General features: G+C 34.4%; 3 protein-coding genes across 3 annotated transcripts; all 3 read left to right on the top strand.

Moving 5' to 3' along the window:
• Positions 1 to 6,721: 6,721 nt before the first annotated feature.
• On the top strand, positions 6,722 to 7,479 carry LOC131169559 (signaling peptide TAXIMIN 2-like). The gene is made up of 2 exons (XM_058128746.1): positions 6,722 to 6,936; positions 7,109 to 7,479. The coding sequence occupies exons 1-2, from the start codon at positions 6,839 to 6,841 to the stop codon at positions 7,230 to 7,232; spliced, it is 222 nt and encodes a 73-aa protein (XP_057984729.1). The 5' UTR covers positions 6,722 to 6,838; the 3' UTR covers positions 7,233 to 7,479.
• A 7,731-nt stretch (positions 7,480 to 15,210) lies between these two features.
• LOC131169434 (uncharacterized) lies at positions 15,211 to 16,857 on the top strand. The gene has a single exon (XM_058128663.1). It carries the CDS (start codon positions 15,211 to 15,213, stop codon positions 16,855 to 16,857), a length of 1,647 nt encoding a protein of 548 aa, XP_057984646.1.
• Positions 16,858 to 19,946: 3,089 nt separating this feature from the next.
• Positions 19,947 to 23,209, top strand: LOC110632615 (uncharacterized). The gene is made up of 3 exons (XM_021780892.2): positions 19,947 to 20,331; positions 21,150 to 21,571; positions 22,504 to 23,209. The coding sequence occupies exons 1-3, from the start codon at positions 20,167 to 20,169 to the stop codon at positions 22,940 to 22,942; spliced, it is 1,026 nt and encodes a 341-aa protein (XP_021636584.2). The 5' UTR covers positions 19,947 to 20,166; the 3' UTR covers positions 22,943 to 23,209.
• The last annotated feature ends 126 nt before the right edge of the window (positions 23,210 to 23,335 follow it).

The raw sequence follows: 23,335 nt of genomic DNA, 5'->3' as shown, positions 1-23,335 counted from the left end.
CGAACCGAATGCTCAGCCTAGTGATTTGGAATTGTTTTGATTCACACTTGGCATGACAATGTTACTATGTTCCTCCTCCATTTATGGGGTGAATGTGATTATATTCCTCCCTCTTTGACTTGCCAGTCTGAGGTGAGTGTAGATGAGTTCTCATTATCTAGCTAGCTTCCTCTCTCATTGATTTCGATTAGTGGGGTGAGTGTGCCTTATCGTGATGTACACACGGCATGTTCGGAAAAATTTGTGTCATGACCTAAATTGTATTATCGATTGGCAACACTGTGTTATTCAGTTATTTGATCAAATTGTGTTATTGATTGGCAAAACTGTGTTATTTAGTTATTTGATCAAATTGTATTATTGATTGGCAAAACTGTGTTATTCAGTTATTTGATCAAATTGTGTTATTAATTGGCAACACTGTGTTATTCAATTGTTTGATCAAATTTGTGTTATATAAGCTTTGAAAAATTGTGAATTGTAAATTATCAATAAAAGTTTTACGTACCCCATTTTAAATTGTTATTGTGCACCATTGACTAAATTTTACTCAGCGATCGCTTTTCATTACTGTCGCAGGTAGACAGACTAACAGGGCAGCAGACTAGGCTACTAGTACTTCATTGAGAGTTCATCGAGTATATTGAGTATACCATATTTTGCATTTTGTATTGTAATGTATGTTTACTGTATGTATATATTGTTCTTGGTTTTGAGCAGTTGTAAATTAAAATTATAAATTAAAATTATACATTAAAATTGTACATTAAAGTTGTAAACTAAATTTATAAATTATTTTGGCTTGTAAATATTGTGATATATTTCTTTTATCTCAGTTTTTGAAAACACTAAAAAATTATTGTGGATTTGAGTTGACAAATGTTGAGAAACTTGTTGTGTTGATTGGATATTGGAGTTTGGGGATTGAACAAAATATTGAAAGTGCTTTTACAGGTTTTTGAAGAACTGTTTTATTCAAAATGCAGATGGCACTCTATCAAAATTTTTACAGAAATTATTAATTCTTCAAATGTGTTATCTGGTTTCACTTTAGTTAAAAAAATTTTTTTTTAACACCTGCAAATAGTGCTCACCACTGTAAAAAGAAGTAAGAAAAGATTTAAAATCCCTTATAGTGTATTTAATGGGTTATCAGTAGGTGAAGTTGGTAATTCATTAGGTATACTACGGGATCATGTTACGCCTTAAAGAGGGGTAAGGTGTGACACTTGACATCCACGCCTCAACATTTTTCTAGCACTAATTGCTGACACCAAATTATATGGAGCTACGCTCCTGTCACCATCAAAGCTAAACTCTTCCACACCAGGTATGTGGAAATACACCTTTTTGTTTCTGCAGTCTAAAGTGGCATAATGAGTTGCCAACCAATCCATTCCCAAAATTACATCAAAATCCATTACTGGTAGAGGAACCAAGTCTGCTGGGAGGATTCTTCCATCCACTACTACTGGACTATCCGGAAAAACCATATCTACATCTATGTTGTCACTAAGCGGGGTAGCTACAGACAAAGGGCATTCTAAAGTTGTAGGGTTCCTACCCAATCTCATGGCAAAAACTGGGGAGACAAAGGAGTGCATAGCACCCAGATCTATCAAAACACGAGCCTCATAGGAACAGACTAGAAGAATACCTGCCATAACTGCATTGGAAGCCTGACCATCCTGGTGGGTCAGGGTCAAAACCCAAGCTTGACCCTACCCTATGTTGTAGAACCCTGATACTGACTTCTACCTCCTAATCTTCCTCTAAATCCACGTCCTCCTTGTCCTCAGCCCTGTTGGCCACTGAACTAGCTGCCTACCATGCTGGAAGCATCAGGATAAAACTGACAAGGAACATTTGTAACAGAACCCTGTGACCCCATCTGTGGCTCGCTGAACACGGGGCATTCCCTAGCAAAAGTGGCGCGGCCGGCCACACCTGAAACATACTCTTGAACCCATCATACAAGGTCCTGAATGTCCTCTTCCACACTGTGCGCAAGGTGCCAAGGAGGATCTGAACTGACCTAATCGTCAGATCCCGAATCAGAATTCATTGCCGGATCCGCACTCGGTATGAATCCTCAAGATTTGTGTCTAAAACCACTCTTCTTATTCCTACTTATTCCTCTGTAATTACTTTGGCCTCCGCTATCCATAGTACCCATGTGGGGAACACCTGAAGTACCCTCTGCTCTATTTTTCTTTGCCCTTCCACTGTCATTTCTAGTATAGCTAATCTCAATCTGTCGGGCTCAATCAACTACCATATCAAAAGACTGATCCGACATCATGGCCAGGTTTGCATACCTCCTGTCCAGTCCCTTTAGAAACCTTTTTACCTTCATACTTTCTGTAGCCACTGCTGTAGGGGCATATTTGCTCAGTTCCAAAAATTCTATAGCATATTCATCTACAGACCTGCCATTCTGCTTTAAGGCCTAAAAGGCCCACTGCTTTTGATCTCTGAAACTTTTTGGTACAAATCTGTTGATAAACAGTTTCACAAACTGGATCCATGACAAACCTTCCATCCTAGGTAATACGTAGTCATTCATCCATTGTCTAGGCATAAGCCCCATGACATGCTGCACATACTTTATAAGTCTCCTATTAGTCAACTGCAACTCCATCCCTATCTGTTTGTAGGAATCCAAAAACCGATAGGCATCGTCTGACACATCATAAGTACCCGACACCAACTTCTTGAAATTAATTATTTGTTTGTAAGGTTCCCCTCTTAGTGCAGTGGACTGCTGCTGTTGGGGAGGGTAGACCATATACTGTGCCATCATATCGATGGTTTTCTGCAAACCAGCTAGAGTAGCTGCCATTGGATCCATAGGACCCTGAGCTATAAAAGACTGATCCTGAACTGGTAGTGGCTGCTCCTCTACTTGAGCAACTCTAGGCCTCCTACCCTGCCTCCTCGGGGCAGCCGCCTCATCCTGTGCCGACACCTAGTCAGGCACATCTAGTTCTAGTATAGTGGCAGTTCTTCTGCTTCTACGCATCTTCCTGAAATTCAGTAGCATTAGTCCACAAAATTCAAAACTGCATGTTACACAGCTCTATAGACTCATATTTACACACAATTATATAAAGCAAAAACTAGAAGTAAAGATGACAATGCAAGACGAATATGGACCCTCTTCTCCGCATGTGACTCCTATTAGACTCTTCCCAATACTTTAGACAATTTTTCCCTATGAATCTGGAGCCTAAGCTCTGATACCATATTTGTCACGACCCAACCTATGGGCCAGTCTAAAGCCCCCGAGGCCCATAGTAAGCCTAACTATTCCTCAACCCAACTCTAAGGCCCATTTGGGCCCAATTTCAAGAATTCAACAGGACAGAGTCTGGCTATAAAATGGACCATTTAACGAGGAGTTTTGACTCACCCGACCTATAAACACAATATATATAATCATCTGGGGAGCTCAGCTCACCCTCCATATAATCCTGATGCCATAAAAATAAATGGGAGCTCAGCTCCCTCATCCAGTCCAACATACATGAATTTAATAAGTTTACAGGTCCAACATGGCCAATATATTACAGACTCAAAATAAAATAAGTGTTTCTAACACATGCAGAGTCTAAGAATTTTAACCCAATAGAACAAAACACATTAAAAACTATCAATAGACCTGCGAAGAAGAAGAGTAGGTTAGGCACAACAAAAATCCTCCTGTAGCCTGAAAAAAATAGATGAAAAGGAGTGAGCGTTCGACTCAGAGAGTAAAATATCAATTTTAACTATAATCTCTATAGCTATCTAAAGCTAATGCACCATGTAGAGTGAAATGCAACATCATCATAAATTTCATACAAATCACATCAAAAAGACAATTTGGAGCACTCACACACCTGAGAGTGTCAAACAATACATATATGGGAGCTGATCCCCTATACAGCCCTCTTAATCCAACCTCTGCCAGCGAAGATCTCAAGCCGGACTTTCACTTAATAAACCAAATACGGGGTCCCAGCGAAGAACTCAAGCTGTGTCTACCCCGAAGGACCGGGTCCTAGAGAAGATCTCAAGCCGTGTCTACCCGTCCTATCCATATTCAACACTATACCACACGCACGCCAACGCACGCACAATGCTCCAAATTACCACAAACAACATCCATGACACTTTAACAGTTGTGAATGCAACATAAAACGTGCCTAGAGTTTAACTACATAGATATATACATATAAGTGATGTATGGGCATGCTTGAACATATAATAATATCGAAATTACAATTAAAATTAAAATTTTACTCACAAACTTAACTGCAGTCACTGTGGCGACTAGGTGGAGGAGGAAGGTTGTCCCAACTCATTTGACAATTTTATTATAATTATTTAGTACATTTGACTCAATACAAGCTAAGAAAATATCAAAGATGTCCTAAGTCGTGCCGAAAATCTGGCAGAGTCTCCCCTATATCTAGGACCTACTCAACCTGCAAAAGGGTTCAAAACGCACTTCTGTATCCACAAATCATACACTCACAACTCAATTACATCACACAGCCCCTCCTGGGCCCATCCAAATAGTCATCAATCACAATATATAAAATTAAAGTTTAGTCCTTATAATTTACCCTTTTGCAAAAACTACCCAAATAAGCTCTAAAAATTCTAAAACTTTGCCCCGCAGTCCTTAGTAATATTACTAAACTAATGCAAAAGTAATTATAATTTTCTAAGCTACCACAAATATTTTATGGATTTTTAATCACATTCAAGCACTAGATAATTAAGAAAAGTAAGGTTCAGGTTTACCTATGCCGATTCCGACCTCAGGGACGCGCTCGGGACGTCTGACAACGGTGGGGTTGCTAAAATCTTGACCCAATTCCAAGACTTTTTCGGTAGTCTGTCTGTCTGGTTGGAAATTTGCAAACCTGAGCAACCGTTGAATTTCCGCTAATCGAAGGTACCTACACGAAGCACACAACACGGCGGTTAATACAAAATTTTTACAAAATTTTTTAAGCTCATTTAGTGCTCGAAAAAATACTACGAAGTTTCGTGGGACCCACTAAAAAACGGTGTCGAAAAATTTCGAAATTTATATTATCACGAAGCACTAGACGAGTGGAGCGCTCTGGTACTCTCGGTTTTCTCGTGGGGTTCACGGTTTGTGAGAAATCCAGCCCAAAAATCAAAATGGGCTAAAACTTCCCGGACAAAAATTGGGCAAACCGCTCAATGGATTTTGGTGTTCTTGGTGTCTATGGAAAACTCTCGAAGTGTAGATGAGTTTAGACATAAGACCCGGCCTAAACAGTGGCCGGATCGACCGGATTTTGGGCGGGAAGCTGAAATGGCGCACGCGCACATGTGGGTCTTCGCCCGCATTTTTCTGCCGCCTGGAGCGTCGGCCGATCGTGGGGAAGCATTAGGGTGGCGCGCCGGCGAGGTGGGTAGGCTGGGGTGGCGGCGGCGCGGCGTGGAGATGAGGGAGGAGAGAGAAAATGGGAGAGAGAGGAAGAGGGACGGGAACGCCCGAGGAAGAAAGGAAGAAGAAAAGAAAAGGCCGGTCCGATTCGACAGATCCGATAAGGTCTGGTTCGATTCAACCGGTCCAATTCAAGATACAAAATTTTAAATTTTTTACTCTGTCTTGGGACCGAAAACGAGGCTAAAAATTTCGAAAAAATTTTAAAAAACTCAGAAAAATTCTTAGAGTTCAAATATATTTTTAGTTTTGCCACGTGGTCTTTAAATTAATTTTTAAAAATCATCAAAGTTTTATATTTTCGAAAAATCGAACCCGATTTATAAAATCCGAAAAATTTCAAATAATTTTCTAAAATTTAAATAAAATAAAATATTAATATTTACCTACAAAATAGTAAATTTGAAAATTAGGAGTGTTACATTTAATTTAATTGATTTTTATATTTAAATTTAAAGAATTTAATTTTTTTTAATTTAAAAAAATTCATTTAAAAAATATAAAGATTATGTAAAAATTCAATTAAATTATTTTCTTATAAATATTTTATTTAAAACAAAGCCTAAATATTTCTCTTTCATGTAAGCATATATTATATTGTCCTTTTTTATTTACTTAGTTTCAACTAGAATTTAAATTTGATAATTTTATAAATCTCTTTCAGCGTTATTATGTTAAAAGTGGGTTAATTTTAAGTATGTGTCTTTCATTTATGCAGAAGTGAATAAATAATTCCATAAAAATACTTTTTTTGGAAGCAAAGAGCAATGCTAAAATGTGCAAAAGGGATCAATTCTAAAGAAAGAAAAAAAAAAATCAGTTTCTCACTCTTGAAAGTTACAATTTACTGTTTTAAGCGTTGGAGGGACGATTAAGTCGCTGATCTCATTTCTCTTGTCTATTGATTCCAAGCAATTGTTAGAGTCCCAATCAAGAAATCACGACAATAACTATTTTATTTTTTTAAAAAATAAATAATTATTCTATTAAAATTTAGTATTTTTTATAATTTTAATATTTATAATAATTTATTTTTTTTTTTAATTTAAATTGAATCATTTTGATATATGTTTGGCTAATAATAAATTTTTAATAGAAAAACTATTCTCTTAATAGAAATAAAACTCAAAAATTAAAAACTTAATTCTTATTAAAGATAAATAGAATATATTAAAATTTTACGACACTCAAAAACTAAATTAAGTGTTTACTTAATATTGTATTTAGAGATTTAAAATTACTTTTTTGAATAAATTTCAGCACAGCGTAGCTTGCCCGCTCTATATAAATTTCTTTCTTTCTTTCCTCTTCTTCCAAGAATCGAGTCTTCGAAACAGAGACGAAGAAGAAAGAGTTAGCTTGCAAGAAATGGGAGATTGCAGACCATTGGGGTTCTTGCTGGGCCTGCCATTTGCTTTGGTTGCTCTGCTTTTGTCTCTTGTTGGTGCTGTTCTCTGGATCATTGGGTGTGTTCTCTTCCAAATCTGAAATTTTTTCTTTCACCTTTTCCCTTTTCACTACTAATTTTGATCCTTTAGAAGAAAAAACCCATATCATAATTTTACATATTTTCATAAATTTGTGTTAAAATAGCTTGATTGGGTGACTGATCTCTGTTCTTTTCTTCTCCAATGGCAGGACTATATTCAGTTGCTTGTGCCCATGTTGTGTATGTTGTGCTGGTCTGGTGAATTTTGCACTGGAACTCATAAAGCTGCCTTTCAAAATACTTAAATGGTTCACTGATCATATCCCTTGTTGATATCCAAGAAATTCATGATAATACTCATTTGCTTCTTTTCTTTCTTTTTTTTTTTTTTTTTCTGGGTTTATGAATTTATCAACTCTGTAATTTTTTTTTATTATTATTCTCAGTGCATTAGTTTTTCTTATTGATTATATTACTTTTTAGGATTGTGGGGTGTTGGATTTTGACTCTTATTTGTATTGGATTTGTTTGTTATTGAAGAATTTGCTTTATCCATAAAATTATTTTTTTATTGTCTCAATTTGAAATTTCTTAATTCATAACAATTTATAATTTTGAATCTAATCCTCAAATTAAATAAAAAAAATATGCACATAATTGAGAATGAACTTTATCTTTGGAAGCATATTTGATTTGACAATGAATATCTTATGTGGTAATGGTCCACTAGATGGGAAGTCCAATAATGAAAGGAATCCATCATAAATTCAAGAATAAATATATTTATATGAATCTCATCACATATATAATATATTAAATTTTCATATAAATCAATTAATTCTTAGTTTTTATAAATCTACAATGTGTACTCATCTTAATTGGAATGAGCGTTAGGATTTGTTTTTTTTTTTTTTTTAAGTAGCATGTATGCATCAACATTTTGATCTAACCATTTTCAACCCTCTTGAAAAGTATTTGGTACTATAAAATATTCTGGCATCTATTAAAACTTTATATATTAATAAAATCAGAATTTTATTAGAATTGAATTTAATTAATTTTTATATTTAAATTTAAAGAATTTAATTTTTTTTAATTTTAATAAAACATAAAGAAATATGATTATATCAAAATTTAATTAAATTATTTTCTTATAAATATTTTCTATAATGGAAAAAAGATTGGCCACAATTTTTTTGTTTTGCAATGCAAGATTAAAGCTTATGCTTACTAGAAAAATTATTACATGCACTCGATACACTCATAATTAACTGAGATTTATTTTTTATATTATAAAAAAAATTATATTTGTAGGCCCTGTAAGTTAAAATGAGCTTGATTTTGATGATAACAAAACTTAATGAAATATACATTAACCTTTTATGCATAAGTGTTTGAAGTGATTTTATAGGTCATGATATGCAAAGACATTGATGGAAGGACTATTCTATTGACATGGCTGATATAAAAGGAGTTTATCATCTTGTATAACACAAGACGAATCAAAGTCTATGAAGAAATATGATAGAAATTAAGTTCTTAGGTCCATTGTACAAGATTGGAGAATTTATGCCATTTGAGACCTAAAATCAATTTTGTTTTTAGATTCAAGGGGTTTAGAAAGTGTTTTTATATCATTCCTAAGGTTTTTGAATGGTCAAAATAATTTTTACAACCTTTCTTCAAAAACTCAAAATTTCAATTTTTAAGTCAGGCAGTAGCGAAATTAGTTAACCCGTTGCAAAAATTAGTTAACTAGTTTTGATATCTAAAATTCTCTATCTTACAAAACTAGTTAACCGGTGAAAATTTTAGTTAACTATTTTTATGACCTGACCTGACTCAACTCTGCTGCACGACTTTCTAAGCAATAACGGCTAGTTTTTTGAAAATTAAAGAGCCGTTGGACACACTCTCCAGCTGACGTTTTTGGCAATGAAAAACACCTATAAAAGGCATCATTTACTACAATTCTAACTAATGAAAGTGCTCTTATTCATAGTAAATTTATTGTGGTATTTTTGAAGCTTTCATTCAATTACTCTTGAGCTTGAGTGGCAACTCTTCTCTCTCAATCTTCTAGCATTAAATTCTGTATTTGAGAGTTATTGAGAGTGATTTCTTCTACACCAAAACCTATTTAAGGTTGTGTAAGTGTGAGGATACACTTGTGGAAGGTTTTCAAGCACCTTGTGAAGCTTGTGGTCTTTTGTGGGAAGCAAAGACATTGTAAAGGTCCTCAAGCACCTGGGAAGCTTGTTGATATTGTAAAGGCTTTGAATCTTGCCTGTTGAAAAGATCAAATAGTGGAGTGACTCTCAAAGTGGGACTTTGGGAAGAGTGGATGTAGGCCAAGAGAGCTGAACCACTATAAACATTGTGTTTGATTCTCTTCTTCCCTTAACTCTTTAATTTTCAGCACTTTGATTTTCTGATTATATATTGAATGTGTTGAGAATTGTTTTATTAAGCTAATATTGCAAACTCTGAATTATATGTGAGAAAATACACTTGATATCAAGTAATTATTTTGTGTATGAGCTAGTATTTGTGCATAACTTGATTGATTACTTAAATTACATCCTAGGAACAGAGTTATACATATACATAGAAGTGCAAAGCCTCAATTTTTCATTAAGTCTTGAACAAGGACTGAAAAATTGTCTAAAGTGTCCAATTCACCCCCCTCTTGGTGACTTTCTTTGGGACAACAAATTGGTATCAGAGCTTGTCTCTCTTGCTTGAGGTTTAAACACCTTGGAGAGATCCTATAATGGCTGGCACATCTAACACAGCTGGTATCCCTGCACCTTTAGCTGAAGGACACTCTATCACTAGACCACCTTTGTTTAATGGTTCTAATTATTCTTTTTGGAAAGTGAGGATGAGAAATTTTATTCAATCTGTTGATATTGAAGCATGGCAAAGAATTGTTAAAGGTCCTGAAATTCCATTAGAATTGCATGCTGATGGTTATAGAGAAAAACTAGAAGATGAATATAATGAACTTGATTGGAAGAAAGTTTCTTCAAATGCTAAAGCTTTAAACATTCTTCATTGTGCACTTGATGCAACTGAGTATAATCGTATTTCAGGTTGTGCATCTGCAAAAGAAGTGTGGGATAAACTTGAAGTCACATATGAAGGGACTAATCAAGTGAAGGAATCAAAAGCAAATAGGCTTGTTCGGGAATATGAACTATTTGAGATGAAACCTGGAGAAACCAATTCAGAAATGAGCACAAGATTTCTCGATCCGGTGAATGTTCTCAAAGCTCTTGAAAAAGAATTCACTGAAGAAGAGTTAGTCAAGAAAGTCTTGAGGTCACTACCTAAATCATGGGAAACAAAAGTTACGGTGATCTTTGACACCAAAGATTTCTCCAAATTCACTTATGATGAGCTGATTGGTTCTCTTATTGCTCATGAAATGCTTTATGACAAGAGCAAGAGCAATGTAGATGATGAAAAGAAAAAGAGAGGAATTGCCTTAAAGTCAAGCCAAGAGGATGAATTAAGGAAAACTATAGCTTTTAAGGCTGCCTCAAGTGACAGCTCCAATTGTTCAAGTGATGAAGATGATCTTGCCATGATTACAAGAAGATTCAAGAAAGCATTCAAAAAGGGAGGTTCAAAATATAAGAAATTCCTGAAGAAATATTCTCCCAAAGGTGAAACAAGCAAAGATCAAAGTGAGATTAAATGCTTTGAATGCAACAAACCTGGTCACATCAAGCCAAATTGTCCTAAACTGAAAAGGAAGAATTCAAAGGACAAGAGCAAGAAAGCCTTAGTTGCTGGCTGGATGGATAGTGATGATTCCTCAAGTGATAACTCTAGTGACAAGGAGGTTGCACACATTTGTCTCATGGCTCTAGAAGAGGATAAACCAGAAAGTTCCCAACAAAGAGAAATCAACACTGAGGTAAATAATTCTGACTCTCTTAGTATTGAGGATTATGAAGAAGCATTTGCCAAATTATATGAAGAATACAAAGTTTATAAGAAAAAATGTTCTGCTTTAAATAAAGAAATTGCTTCCTTAAGAGCTGAAAATGATTCTATGAGCATTGTTGTACAAGAAAATAAATTTTATAAAAATCAAATGCTCTTGTTTGATGAGCTGAATAAGGAGTTAGAAGATTCAAAAATTGCTTGTGAAAAACTCATTGAGAAAAACAGGATTTTAGAAACTAAGGTGGAATCTTTGACCAATGATTTAGCTAAATTCACAAATGGCACACAAATTCTTGATACGTTACTTGGTTCTCAAAGATTATCAAATCAAAAATCTGGTCTTGGTTATGATGGATTCATGCACTATGGAAAATACAAAAATTTCTTTATAAAAGCTTCATCTCATTCATTATCAAATGTCATTTGCTTTTACTGTAACCAAAATGGTCATATGGTTAGTCATTGTCCCATAAGGAAAGGTTCCTCAAAAGTAAAAAGGATATGGGTGCCTAAAGGAACAATTCCTAATGTCTCTAACCCTCAAGGACCCAAACTTGCTTGGGTACCTAAGAAATAGTTAATAAATTTCAAGTATGTCTTAGAAGCAAGCAAGAGTGTGAAAAATGGTATGTTGATAGTGCTTGTTCAAGACACATGACTGGAGACAAAGAAAAATTTTCAAACCTCACCTTGAAAAGTGGTGGACATGTGAGATTTGGGGACAAAGGCAAAGCTTACATCATTGGAAGTGGCTCTATTGGGAAAAATCCAAGCATAAAGGATGTCGCATTAGTTGAAGGTTTGAAATTCAATCTCCTTAGTGTAAGTCAATTATGTGATAAAGGTTACAAAGTTACTTTTAATTCTACACATTGTGAGATTAGAAGTTTGCATAATGATCATACATTATTCATTGCACCTAGAAGTGAAAATATATATTTGCTTGATTTGAATATTATTGAAAATGGAAATGAAAGATGCCTTGTATCTCTTGAAGAAGATAGTTGGTTGTGGCATAGAAGACTTGGTCATGCTAGTATGCATATGATTTCAAAACTTTTAAGATATGACCTTATTAAAGGTTTGCCAAAAATTAACTTTTAAAAAGACCATGTTTGCAAGCCTTGTTCTCTTGGGAAACAAACCAAAGTTTCTTTCAAATCAAAGAATGTTATTTCAACATCTAGACCTCTTGAGTTGTTACATCTTTATTTGTTTGGTCCTATTACACCTATTAGTCTTGGTGGTAAAGCGTATACCTTGGTCATAGTAGATGATTACACTAGGTATACATGGACATATTTTCTTGCACATAAGGATGAAACTTTTAGTATATTTATATCTTTTTGTAAGAAAGTACAAAGTGAAAAAGGCTTAGCCATTTCCTCCATTAGAAATGATCATGGGAGAGAGTTTGAAAACTAATCTTTTGATGAATTTTGTTCAAACAATGGCATTTTTCATAACTTTTCAGCTCCTAGAACCCCACAACAAAATGGAGTTGTAGAGAGGAAAAATAGAACTTTACAAGAAATGGCAAGAACAATGCTTAGTGAACATAGTCTTCCAAAATATTTTTGGGCAGAAGCCATAAACACTGCTTGCTATATCTTGAATAGAGCAATAATTAGGCCACTCTTAAAGAAAACCTCTTATGAATTATGGAAAGGGATGAAGCCTAACATTTCTTACTTTCGTGCATTTGGTTGTAAGTGTTATATTTTGAACAATAAGAAAGATAATCTCAAAAAGTTTGATGTAAAATCAGATGAAGGTATTTTTCTAGGATATTCAATGCATAGCAAAGCTTATCGAGTCTTTAATAGGAGAACTTTGTTAGTTGAGGAAACCATTCATGTTATATTTGATGAAACTAACAACTTCTTGGAAAGAAAGATTGTTTGTGATGATGATGAACTAGGTGAAATTTTTGGAAGAAAAAAAGATGAGACTCAAAAGCAACAAAGTCAACCTATTGAGCCCCGAAGTGCATTTGGGAATGATATTGACAATAAAGATGCTAATGAGAAAGATCAAGAAGGTGATCAAGAAGTATTGCCCAATATTGAAGAACTCCAAATTGATGAACCACATCATGATGACCTACCTCAAGAATGGAGATATCATAGAAATCATCCAAAGGTGAACATAATTGATAGCCCTTCAGTAAAGATGATGACAAGAGCTCAACTTCGAAAATACTTTGGTAACGTTGCATTTGTTTCTCAACTTGAACCAAAGTCTTATAATGAAGCTCAAAGCGATGAGAGTTGGATTCTTGCTATGCAAGAAGAACTCAATCAATTTGAGAGAAATAAAGTTTGGAAACTTGTTCCTAGGCCTAGAAATTATTCTATCATTGGTACCAAGTGGGTTTTTAGGAACAAAATGGATGATAAAGGACATGTCATTAGAAATAAGGCTAGATTAGTGGCTCAAGGATATAATCAAGAGGAAGGTATTGATTTTGATGAGACTTTTGCTCCTGTTGCTAGAATTGAAGCCATTAGAATGTTGTGTGCATTTGCATGTTATAAAAATTTTATGCTCTATCAAATGGATGTTAAGAGTGCATTCTTAAATGGTTATATTGAGGAAGAAGTTTATGTTGAACAACCACCAGGCTTTGAAAACTATGAATTTCCTAATCATGTTTATAAACTCACTAAGGCTTTATATGGATTGAAGCAAGCCCCTAGAGCTTGGTATGAGAGGCTTAGTAAGTTTCTTTTAGATAATGGTTTCCAAAGAGGAAAAGTAGACAACACACTCTTCACAAAAACACATAAACATGATATGCTTATCGTTCAAATTTATGTTGATGACATTATTTTTGGTGCTACTAATGCTTCTCTATGTAAAAGCTTCTCTAAGATGATGCAAAATGAATTTGAGATGAGCATGATGGGTGAACTTACCTTTTTCCTTGGACTACAAATTAAGCAACTCAATGGTGGCATCTTCATTAATCAATCCAAGTACATCAAAGATATGCTAAAAAAATTCAAGATGGATGATTTGAAGACTATTGGAACTCCTATGAGCTCCACCATCAAGTTGGAAAAGGATGAAAAAGGTAAAGATGTTGATCAAAAGCTATTTAGAGGCATGATTGGCTCACTTTTATATTTAACTGCATCTAGACCTGACATTCATTTTAGTGTGTGTTTGTGTGCTCGGTTTCAATCATGTCCTAAGGAATCTCATTTAATTGCTGTTAAAAGGATTTTCAAATACCTTATTGGCACACACTCAATTGGTTTATGGTATCCTAAATGCAACACATTTGATCTAGTTGGATATAGTGATTCTGACTTTGCTGGAAGTAGATTGGATAGAAAGAGTACTTCGGATACTTGCCAATTTCTAGGTCATGCCTTAGTGTCTTGGCATAGTAAGAAACAAACTTCTGTAGCTCTTTCTACTGCTGAAGCAGAATATATTGCTGCAGGAAGTTGTGTGGCTCAAATTCTATGGGTGAAGCAACAATTAGAAGATTTTGGTATAAATGTTGATCATGTTCCTATAAGGTGTGATAATACTAGTGCCATCAACCTAACTAAAAATCCAGTCCAACACTCTAGATCAAAGCACATAGAAATTAGACATCACTTTATTAGAGATCATGTTCAAAACGGTGACATTAAGTTAGAGTTTGTTCCTACAGAACAACAACTTGCAGATATTTTTACAAAACCACTAAATGAGGAAAACTTTTGTAGGATTAGAAGAGAACTTGGCATGAGTGAAGCTATTGAATGATATTTATTGCATTTGATATGAATTTGGTGCATAAATTGGTTAAATATGTTGTTAGAACTATATTCTGCGTACATGTGTTTTTAGTTAACTACTTTCTCACTGCAGTTGTCTAGTTTTATACCTGTATAATATTTAGCCAACTGGGTTTCAAAATTAGTTAACTAATTTTGTCTCTGTGTACATGTGACAAAATGCGCCTGATTTAAAATTACTTTATTTCTAACGGGCTCTCTTTGTAATCTATTTTGGCAAATATACCCCTGACCATAGTTATGCTCTTTTTATGTCTTCAAAGGGTAAAATTGGGTTTTGGCAAAAAGGGATTCCCGATTCTCCATGAAAAATTGTACACAATTTCAAAATTTGAAATTTTTTTTTTGTTTGTAACTGCTGCATATCACTTCAATCAATCTAAAACTCCCTCATTTCTCTGCTGCAAGTTGATTCTCCACTCTCTTAGAAACCTCAAATTTCTCTCAAAACCAGAAATCCCTAATTTTCCTTCTCAAAATCCCTAAATGGTAAAATCCTGTTCCTTCTCAACCCGTTACTTCTCAACCCGTTACTTCTCACTGAAATTTTTCAAGAATCGATGGCAAGGGTAAAACAAGTGTCTACCAAACCTCGAAAATTCATGGGTGATGCTATGAAAGCTGCTGCTAGTTCCGAAAAAGAAAGAGAAGAAGGAACTGAAGTTGAGAACAGTAACGACGAAATAGAGATAGTGGCAGAACGAGCAAGAAAAAGAGAGGGAAAAGGTATTGCTGGGTCAGAGCCCTCTGCGAAAAAGAAGAAAATGGAAAAGGCCCCTGCTTCGAAACCTTTTGTGCAACAAAATATTTTTGAGCCAAGGTACATTAAATGGGATTCATTTTCTGACTTGCCTTATGAATTTGAAGAATTATTTACTTTTCAAGGCTGGATGGAATTTTCTCAGTTGAATGAATATTATTATCCTTATTTGATTCAAGAATTTTATGGAAGTATGAAAGAAGTTGTTAAAGGAGAGAGTTTTAGTGTGAGAGTTAAGAAGAAAAGTCAGATTATTGATGTTGATTTCTTAGCCTCTATTTTAAACCTACCAAATGATGGAAATAGGATTGGAACCTTCAAAGATTCTAGGAAGCTTGAAGGATATGATGAGAAGGCATTTCAATTATCAATTTTTCCGGAGGGTACACCTGAAAATGAAATGACCAATATCAGTTTAGTGCCTCAAAATTTTAGGATTCTACAATCCTTCATTCGATATTTGCTCAATCCTAGGAGTGGTAGTCACTCATATGCAAATAGCCTTGACTTATGCATTATGTGGCACTTGGTTAACAAAATCAGATTCAATTTGCCATTTTTTATTTTTAAAGTGATTGCTAAGTCTAGTAAGCATAGAAGGTTGCCATATGCTATGCCTTTGACTCTCATATTTCAAGCTATGGGTGTTGATTTGAGCAAAGAAAAGAAGTTTAGTAATCCTATCCCCATTAAGGAGATATTCAAGGCTGATGATGGTAGAAAAAGGAGTAAGAAAGAAGACAAAAAGCAAGAAGAAGAGACTGAGATTGAGATTGAATCTGAATCAGAATCAAATTCTGAAACGGAATCGGACATCCCACTAAGCAAGTTGAAAGAAAAGAGTTCTAAGATAGATGAAGGGGAAAGCTCTAAGAAGAAAGAAAAAATGAAGCTGAAAATGTCAGATTTTGTGAAAATCAGTAAAGCAAATCTGGACATGATGAAGGAAATAAAAGAAATGAGTGGATTGACCTTGAATATTTTAGAAAAATCTCATGAGTTGCAGAAGGGAATTATGGCTGAACACAATGCAAAGATGGATATGTTGATTAATAGATTGGATAGACAAGAGTGGTTCATGAAGAAGATGGCTCAAATGCTATTTGGTGAATCTTTTGGAAAGTTTGGAGATTTTGGAAGCTACCCACAGGGCACTGCTGGTCCTAGCAATGCAAAGGCTGCTGGATCAAGTGGCGTAAAAATTTCTGCAGTAGAAGAAGAAGAAGAGGAGCATGTAGAAGCTGCTGAAAAGGTACAAGAAGAAAGTAAGCTAGCTGAGGTTGAAGAAATAGAGAAAAATGATGAGAAAGAAAAATCAGCAGAAGAGGCATCAGAAACAGAACAAGAACCTGCCAACGAGACATCAGGAGAATCCTCCTCATCTCATACTACAAGCAACAGCAGCAGTGACAATGGAAAAAGTGAAGGCAGAAATGGTTCAAGATAAGAAAAAGAGAAGGAAGAGCAGTCACAAGACCCAAACATTGTTCCTACTGCCTCTCAACCAATACTTGAATCAACCATCTCTTTACCCATGCAATACGGACCTAGAAGAACCAAAACACAAGCCAGAAAATCAGTTCTACCTATTCCTCCAAAAATCCAAGTACCCATACCTGAAAAAGAACCCCAAAGAAGCAGAAACAAGCCAAACTTGTTGATCCCACTCACCTTAGGAGAAGTGGCAGAATTCTTAGCAACAAAGAAAAATCTTGAGATTTTTTGAAATATGCTTTCTGACTTTTAAAGTTGTGTCTTTTTGTTTTTTAAACAAGGGAGAAAAATCTTGAGCCTATCCTTTTGTTGATGTCAAAAAGGGGGAGAAATCTGGAGAAGATAAGGAAATTTTTTAACTGACATAATGTTTTTAGTTAACTGGGTACATTTTTAGTTAACTAATTTTGATCAGTGGTTATATGGTTCACATTCTGATGTAGATATTTTGGACTTATTTTGGAAAGTTATTGAAGATATGTTGATGATCCTTTATGATTGACTTATGGTTGATATATCTTATGTATGATGATTGAATTGATCTTGGATGAATTAATCTTGGAAATTGCTTAATATGTTATTATCTTCAAGATGCTTTAGGGGGAGCTATTTTATAGCTTCTCAACATTCTTAATGATTATGTGCATACATATAGGGGGAGCTTGTCTAAAAGCAAGTTCTTGCATACATGACATATGTAGATAGTTATACAATTGAATTTTTATGATCTTCATAGATTCATTAAGTTTTGACATCATCAAAAAGGAGGAGATTGTAGGCCCTGTAAGCTAAAATGAGCTTGATTTTGATGATAACAAAACTTAATGAAATATACATTAACCTTTTGTGCATAAGTGTTTGAAGTGATTTTATAGGTCATGATATGCAAAGACATTGATGGAAGGACTATTCTATTGACATGGCTGATATAAAAGGAGTTTATCATCTTGTATAACACAAGACGAATCATAGTCCATGAAGAAATATGATAGAAATTAAGTTCTTAGGTCCATTGTACAAGATTGAAGAATTTATGCCATTTGAGACCTAAAATCAATTTTGTTTTTAGATTCAAGGGTTTAGAAAGTGTTTTTATATCATTCCTAAGGTTTTTGAATGGTCAAAATAATTTTTACAACCTTTCTTCAAAAACTCAAAATTTCAATTTTTAAGTCAGGCAGTAGCGAAATTAGTTAACCCGTTGCAAAAATTAGTTAACTAGTTTTGATGTCTAAAATTCTCTATCTTACAAAACTAGTTAACCGGTGAAAATTTTAGTTAACTATTTTTATGACCTGACCTGACTCAACTCTGCTGCACGACTTTCTAAGCAATAACGGCTAGTTTTTTGAAAATTAAAGAGCCGTTGGACACACTCTCCAGCTGACGTTTTTGGCAATGAAAAGCACCTATAAAAGGCATCATTTACTACAATTCTAACTAATGAAAGTGCTCTTATTCATAGTGAATTTATTGTGGTATTTTTGAAGCTTTCATTCAATTACTCTTGAGCTTGAGTGGCAAATCTTCTCTCTCAATCTTCTAGCATTAAATTCTGTATTTGAGAGTTATTGAGAGTGATTTCTTCTACACCAAAACCTATTTAAGGTTGTGTAAGTGTGAGAACACACTTGTGGAAGGTTTTCAAGCACCTTGTGAAGCTTGTGGGAGGTTTTCAAGCACCTTGTGAAGCTTGTTGATATTGTAAAGGCTTTGAATCTTGCCTGTTGAAAAGATCAAATAGTGGAGTGACTCTCAAAGTGGGACTTTGGGAAGAGTGGATGTAGGCCAAGAGAGCTGAACCACTATAAACATTGTGTTTGATTCTCTTCTTCCCTTAACTCTTTAATTTTCAGCACTTTGATTTTCTGATTATATATTGAATGTGTTGAGAATTTATTTTATTGAGCTAATATTGCAAACTCTGAATTATATGTGAGAAAATACACTTGATATCAAGTAATTATTTTGTGTATGACCTAGTATTTGTGCATAACTTGATTGATTACTTAAATTACATCCTAGGAACAGAGTTATACATATACATAGAAGTGCAAAGCCTCAATTTTTTATTAAGTCTTGAGCAAGGACTGAAAAATTGTCTAAAGTGTCCAATTCACCCCCTCTTGGTCACTTTCTTTGGGACAACAATATTTTTATATAAAAAAAATTAACTTTTTAGTGCTTCCAATACTTAGCTCTAACACTGTTTCTTACTCATTTTCACTCTTGGAAGTTACAACTAGACAATTTATTGTTTTAAGCGTTGGAGTGACGATTAAGTCGCTGATCTCATTTCTCTTGTTTATTGATCCCAAGCAATGGCTAGAGTCCCAATCAAGAAATCACGACAATAACTATTTTATTTAAAAAAAAAATAATTATTCTATTAAAATTTATTTGAGCTGAAAACTGCAATAATTTAATTTTTGGTATTTTTTTATTTATAATTTAATATTTATAACAATTTAATTTTTTAAAATTTAAATTGAATCTTTTGATATATGGTTGGCTAATAATAATTTTTTAACAGAAATACTATTCTCTTAATAGAAATAAAACTCAAAAATTAAAAACTTAATTCTTATTAAAGATAAACAGAATATATTATAATTTTACAACACTCAAAAACTAAATTAATTGTTTGTTAGTATTATGCTTAGAGGATCAAAATTATTTTTTTAATAAAAGTATTATTTTAAATATTATTAAAAAAAATAATATAAAAAAATTATTTATTACTTAATTTTATAATTAAAATTTATTAAATTTAATTTAAAATTATTTTTTTATTATTTTTAATTAATATATTTAAAATAATAATTTTTTTAATAATAATTTAAATAATAATACTGAACAACCTACAGGCAGGGCACTGTTCAGACTTCAGAGAGAATCTGGTGGGTAGATTCATTATTTTTATTTAAATCGGTCGATGATGAGATGTACTGCGAACGGCCACAGCCAACGAAAGCCATTGGATTAACTTTGCGGATCCTAGTAAGCAATCATGGTAAGGGCAGTGACACATATTGTGTAAGACCCCTTGTAACTTGGCGGGCACAGAAATAAACATTGCGGCTATTTCTAGAAATTTTCACAGGATTCTCAAATCCTCAAAAGGGGAAAACCAGACAAACGCCATTATATTACACCACCACCATCGTAATCAAGAGCAGAACTTTTGAAACCCACCCTTGCCTGCCGGAGAACCGAAGCTTTTGTTTGTTTGAAGGGAAGGGAAGGGAAAGGAAAGTGGAGGATGGGGGTGGATTACTACAAGATCTTACAAGTAGATAGGAATGCAAAAGATGATGACTTGAAGAAGGCTTATAGGAAGCTTGCCATGAAATGGCATCCTGATAAGAATCCCAATAATAAGAGAGAGGCTGAAGCTAAGTTTAAACAAATCTCTGAGGCCTATGAGGTATTGTGCTTTTGATTTAATTAATGTTCTTCAACATATTTCTCAATCTTTTTCTCTTTCACACGTATTTCCATAGCATCAACCTTCAAAGTTACATCCTGTGATCTTGTTATCTTTTTGAATTGCCTCATAGACTTTCAATTTCTGGGTTTTGACTGTTCTGTTAATATGAAAATGGGGAAAAAAGATTTTTTTCCCTTCTTATTTTTTGGGATGATTATTGTTGAGTTTCTGGAATTGCTTTCTCCTGTATTGAACCTCATTACAGTCTGTATCTAATTGCCTTGTTTCTGGTTTCTCCGTTTGATATGATGGTTTTTGTAAAATTTCTTTGAACACATTCTCACTGTAGCTTGTAATATATGCAAGTATCAGTTGTAGATTACCCATTAGCAAAATACATGGCAAAACTTCATAATTTGATTAATCTTTTTTAATTGAAATTTGTGGAAAAATAATATATAGGCCATAATTTGATTTAACTGCACACACTCAACTCTCACAATTTGGTGGCCTTCAACTATGGCGCACCTCTCTTCTTTCGACTTATTGGCCACTGCCCACAAATATATATAGGCCATCACGGCTTCCTTTTATAGGCCAAGACACCTACCTGAATTAAGAGAATAATTCTCCTTTTATTGGCTCAATCTAGGCACGATAAACAAGTCCAATGTTTGTCTACTCCTCCACTAATTCGGTGTTACCGAATTTAACTATAATAATTTTTTTTTTCTTTTTCCTAATTAGATTTAAAGTTCAAATCCTAATTCTATTTGGACTTGGATTTCTAACAAAATTCAATGTTTTTCTTGTAGGTTCTTAGTGATCCCCAGAAAAGAGCAGTGTATGACCAATATGGTGAAGAGGGTGTAAAAGGCTCAGTACCACCCCCTGATGCTGGTGGAACTTCCTACTTCTCCACTGGAGATATTCCTACATCATTCCAATTCAATCCTCGGAGTGCTGATGATATTTTTGCTGAGTTCTTCGGGTTTTCAAGACCATTTGGTGGCATGGGAGTTGGTGGTGGAGGCATGAGAGGAACAAGGTTCTCGAGTGGAATATTTGGTGATGATATCTTTGGGTCTTATGGTGATGGAGGAGGGGGGTCAATGCATCAAAATGTTCCTAGAAAAGCTTCTGCAATTGAGAATAGGTTGCCTTGTAGTCTCGAGGAACTCTACAAGGGGACTACCAAAAAAATGAAAATTTCTCGAGAGATTGTTGACATGAGTGGGTAAGGGCTACATAGTTCCTTTTTGTGTTGATTTTCTGTCTCCTGTTTGATGAAATTGAGTATCTTTTAGCTTTAGATATGCGGTCTTAGTTATTGCTTGATCAGGAGAAATAATGTCCATTAGTTTCTAGGATTTAACTTAATATGTAGCTAGCTAAAGAATTTGCCTTTTCTGTTACAAGGGATTGTTGGAATCATTTTTCAAAAAGAAAATATGTAAATGGTAATGGTAGCTAAATATGATCTCTTGTCTGTATTCATGGAAAATAGTCTCATTATTAATCCATATTGAATGTTGTGATGTTTTTATTGAGAAATTGGGATTCTTAGTATAGAAATTTGCATTAAAGTATCTAAAGAAAAGAAATGAATGTGGTTACTGGTTACTCTACATCTCTTAGGATGCAATATATCGTTTATGATCTAGTTTAGGGATCAAGAAGTTTCCAATTATTGTTTCTTGCGTCTTCTAAATGCTGCAGTCACACGCTGTCTTCAGGGCTATCAGAATGGTTTGTTTCTGAATAAACTACAATAAAGAGTAGGTTATAAATTGTTAATGACCAAGCTAGATGTTACAACTCTGGTTCAATATTTTTTGTCACAAGTTTTTCCCTTTCAGGCTATGCTTCAATTAGACATGTTTTCAACATTATTCTAGGTTGTTTCAGTCCAGTAAAAGAATTAAAAGCTATTGATACTACAATAATGGCAGCCTGTTTTTGAGTGATAGGGAAAGTACAATGCTTACTTGTTTGTCGTTAGTTATGGTTTCTAATCTGAAAGTCTTCAAAACTTTTGAGTGTGCTTGGCTACAAGTTTGTTATGCTGACTTGATTTGGTATAATTTTATAAGCCAACTTGAATTAAAGCTGTTCTTGGATGTTGGTTTTGGATCTCAGCTTAATGCCCTCGTTTTCTTTTGGGTGTAGCAAGACCATGCAGGTGGAGGAAATCCTAGCAATTGACATAAAGCCTGGCTGGAAGAAAGGTACAAAGATCACCTTTCCAGAGAAAGGGAATGAACAGCTAAATGTCATACCTGCTGATCTTGTCTTCATAGTCGATGAGAAGCCCCACCCCGTGTTCACTCGTGATGGAAATGACTTAATAGTCACACAAAAAATCTCTTTAGCTGAAGCGCTGACAGGTTATACTGTCCATCTCACCACCTTAGATGGAAGGAATTTGTCCATTCCAATCAACAGTGTGATTCATCCAAATTATGAGGAAGTCATCCCAAGGGAAGGAATGCCAATCCAAAAAGACCCGGCAAAGAGAGGAAATCTGAGAATCAAGTTCAACATTAAGTTCCCAACAAGGCTAACATCAGAGCAGAAAGCAGGAATCAAAAAACTTCTGGGTTCCTGAGATCAACTTTCAAAGAAAAGAGAGCATGTTTTGTGAATACAATATGTAGGAACTACGACCATCAAAATAGAATGAGGTATTATGGAATGTTTTTTCTTGATACAATTTGCTGCAATTTAGATTTTGATATTTTCTGCAGTTAAGTATGTGTTTGTCGTTGGATCATAGTTTGTTCCAAATGTAAACGTAGTATACTCAATATCGAGTCATAATTTTCAATATAAGATCTTTTATCCCCCTGTTGAATGTTGATAAAAGCATGTTTAATTGCTGTTCTTTTGCCCATTTTCAATACAGAACAATGTGAAGGATTAACGGCGACTTTGATTATTCAATATCTTATGAAATGAAGAAAATGTTGAAGATATTGAACTCAGCCACTCAACAATGATT

The sequence above is a fragment of the Hevea brasiliensis genome, chromosome 10 (genome assembly GCF_030052815.1).
Source record: "Hevea brasiliensis isolate MT/VB/25A 57/8 chromosome 10, ASM3005281v1, whole genome shotgun sequence".
NCBI lineage: Eukaryota > Viridiplantae > Streptophyta > Magnoliopsida > Malpighiales > Euphorbiaceae > Hevea > Hevea brasiliensis.
The sequence above is the reverse complement of the archived record's forward strand: the minus strand, read 5'-3'. Positions and strand labels throughout refer to the sequence as shown.

What these genes read in the sequence shown, in the direction of transcription:
- LOC131169434 (XM_058128663.1), top strand. Translation starts at nt 15,211, where the DNA reads ATGGCAAGGGTAAAACAAGTGTCTACCAAACCTCGAAAATTCATGGGT.
- LOC131169559 (XM_058128746.1), top strand. Translation starts at nt 6,839, where the DNA reads ATGGGAGATTGCAGACCATTGGGGTTCTTGCTGGGCCTGCCATTTGCT. An exon ending in GCTGTTCTCTGGATCATTGG is followed by an intron (nt 6,937 to 7,108) that starts GTGTGTTCTCTT and finishes CTCCAATGGCAG; the next exon opens with GACTATATTCAGTTGCTTGT.
- LOC110632615 (XM_021780892.2), top strand. Translation starts at nt 20,167, where the DNA reads ATGGGGGTGGATTACTACAAGATCTTACAAGTAGATAGGAATGCAAAA. An exon ending in AAATCTCTGAGGCCTATGAG is followed by an intron (nt 20,332 to 21,149) that starts GTATTGTGCTTT and finishes TTTTTCTTGTAG; the next exon opens with GTTCTTAGTGATCCCCAGAA. An exon ending in GAGATTGTTGACATGAGTGG is followed by an intron (nt 21,572 to 22,503) that starts GTAAGGGCTACA and finishes TTTTGGGTGTAG; the next exon opens with CAAGACCATGCAGGTGGAGG.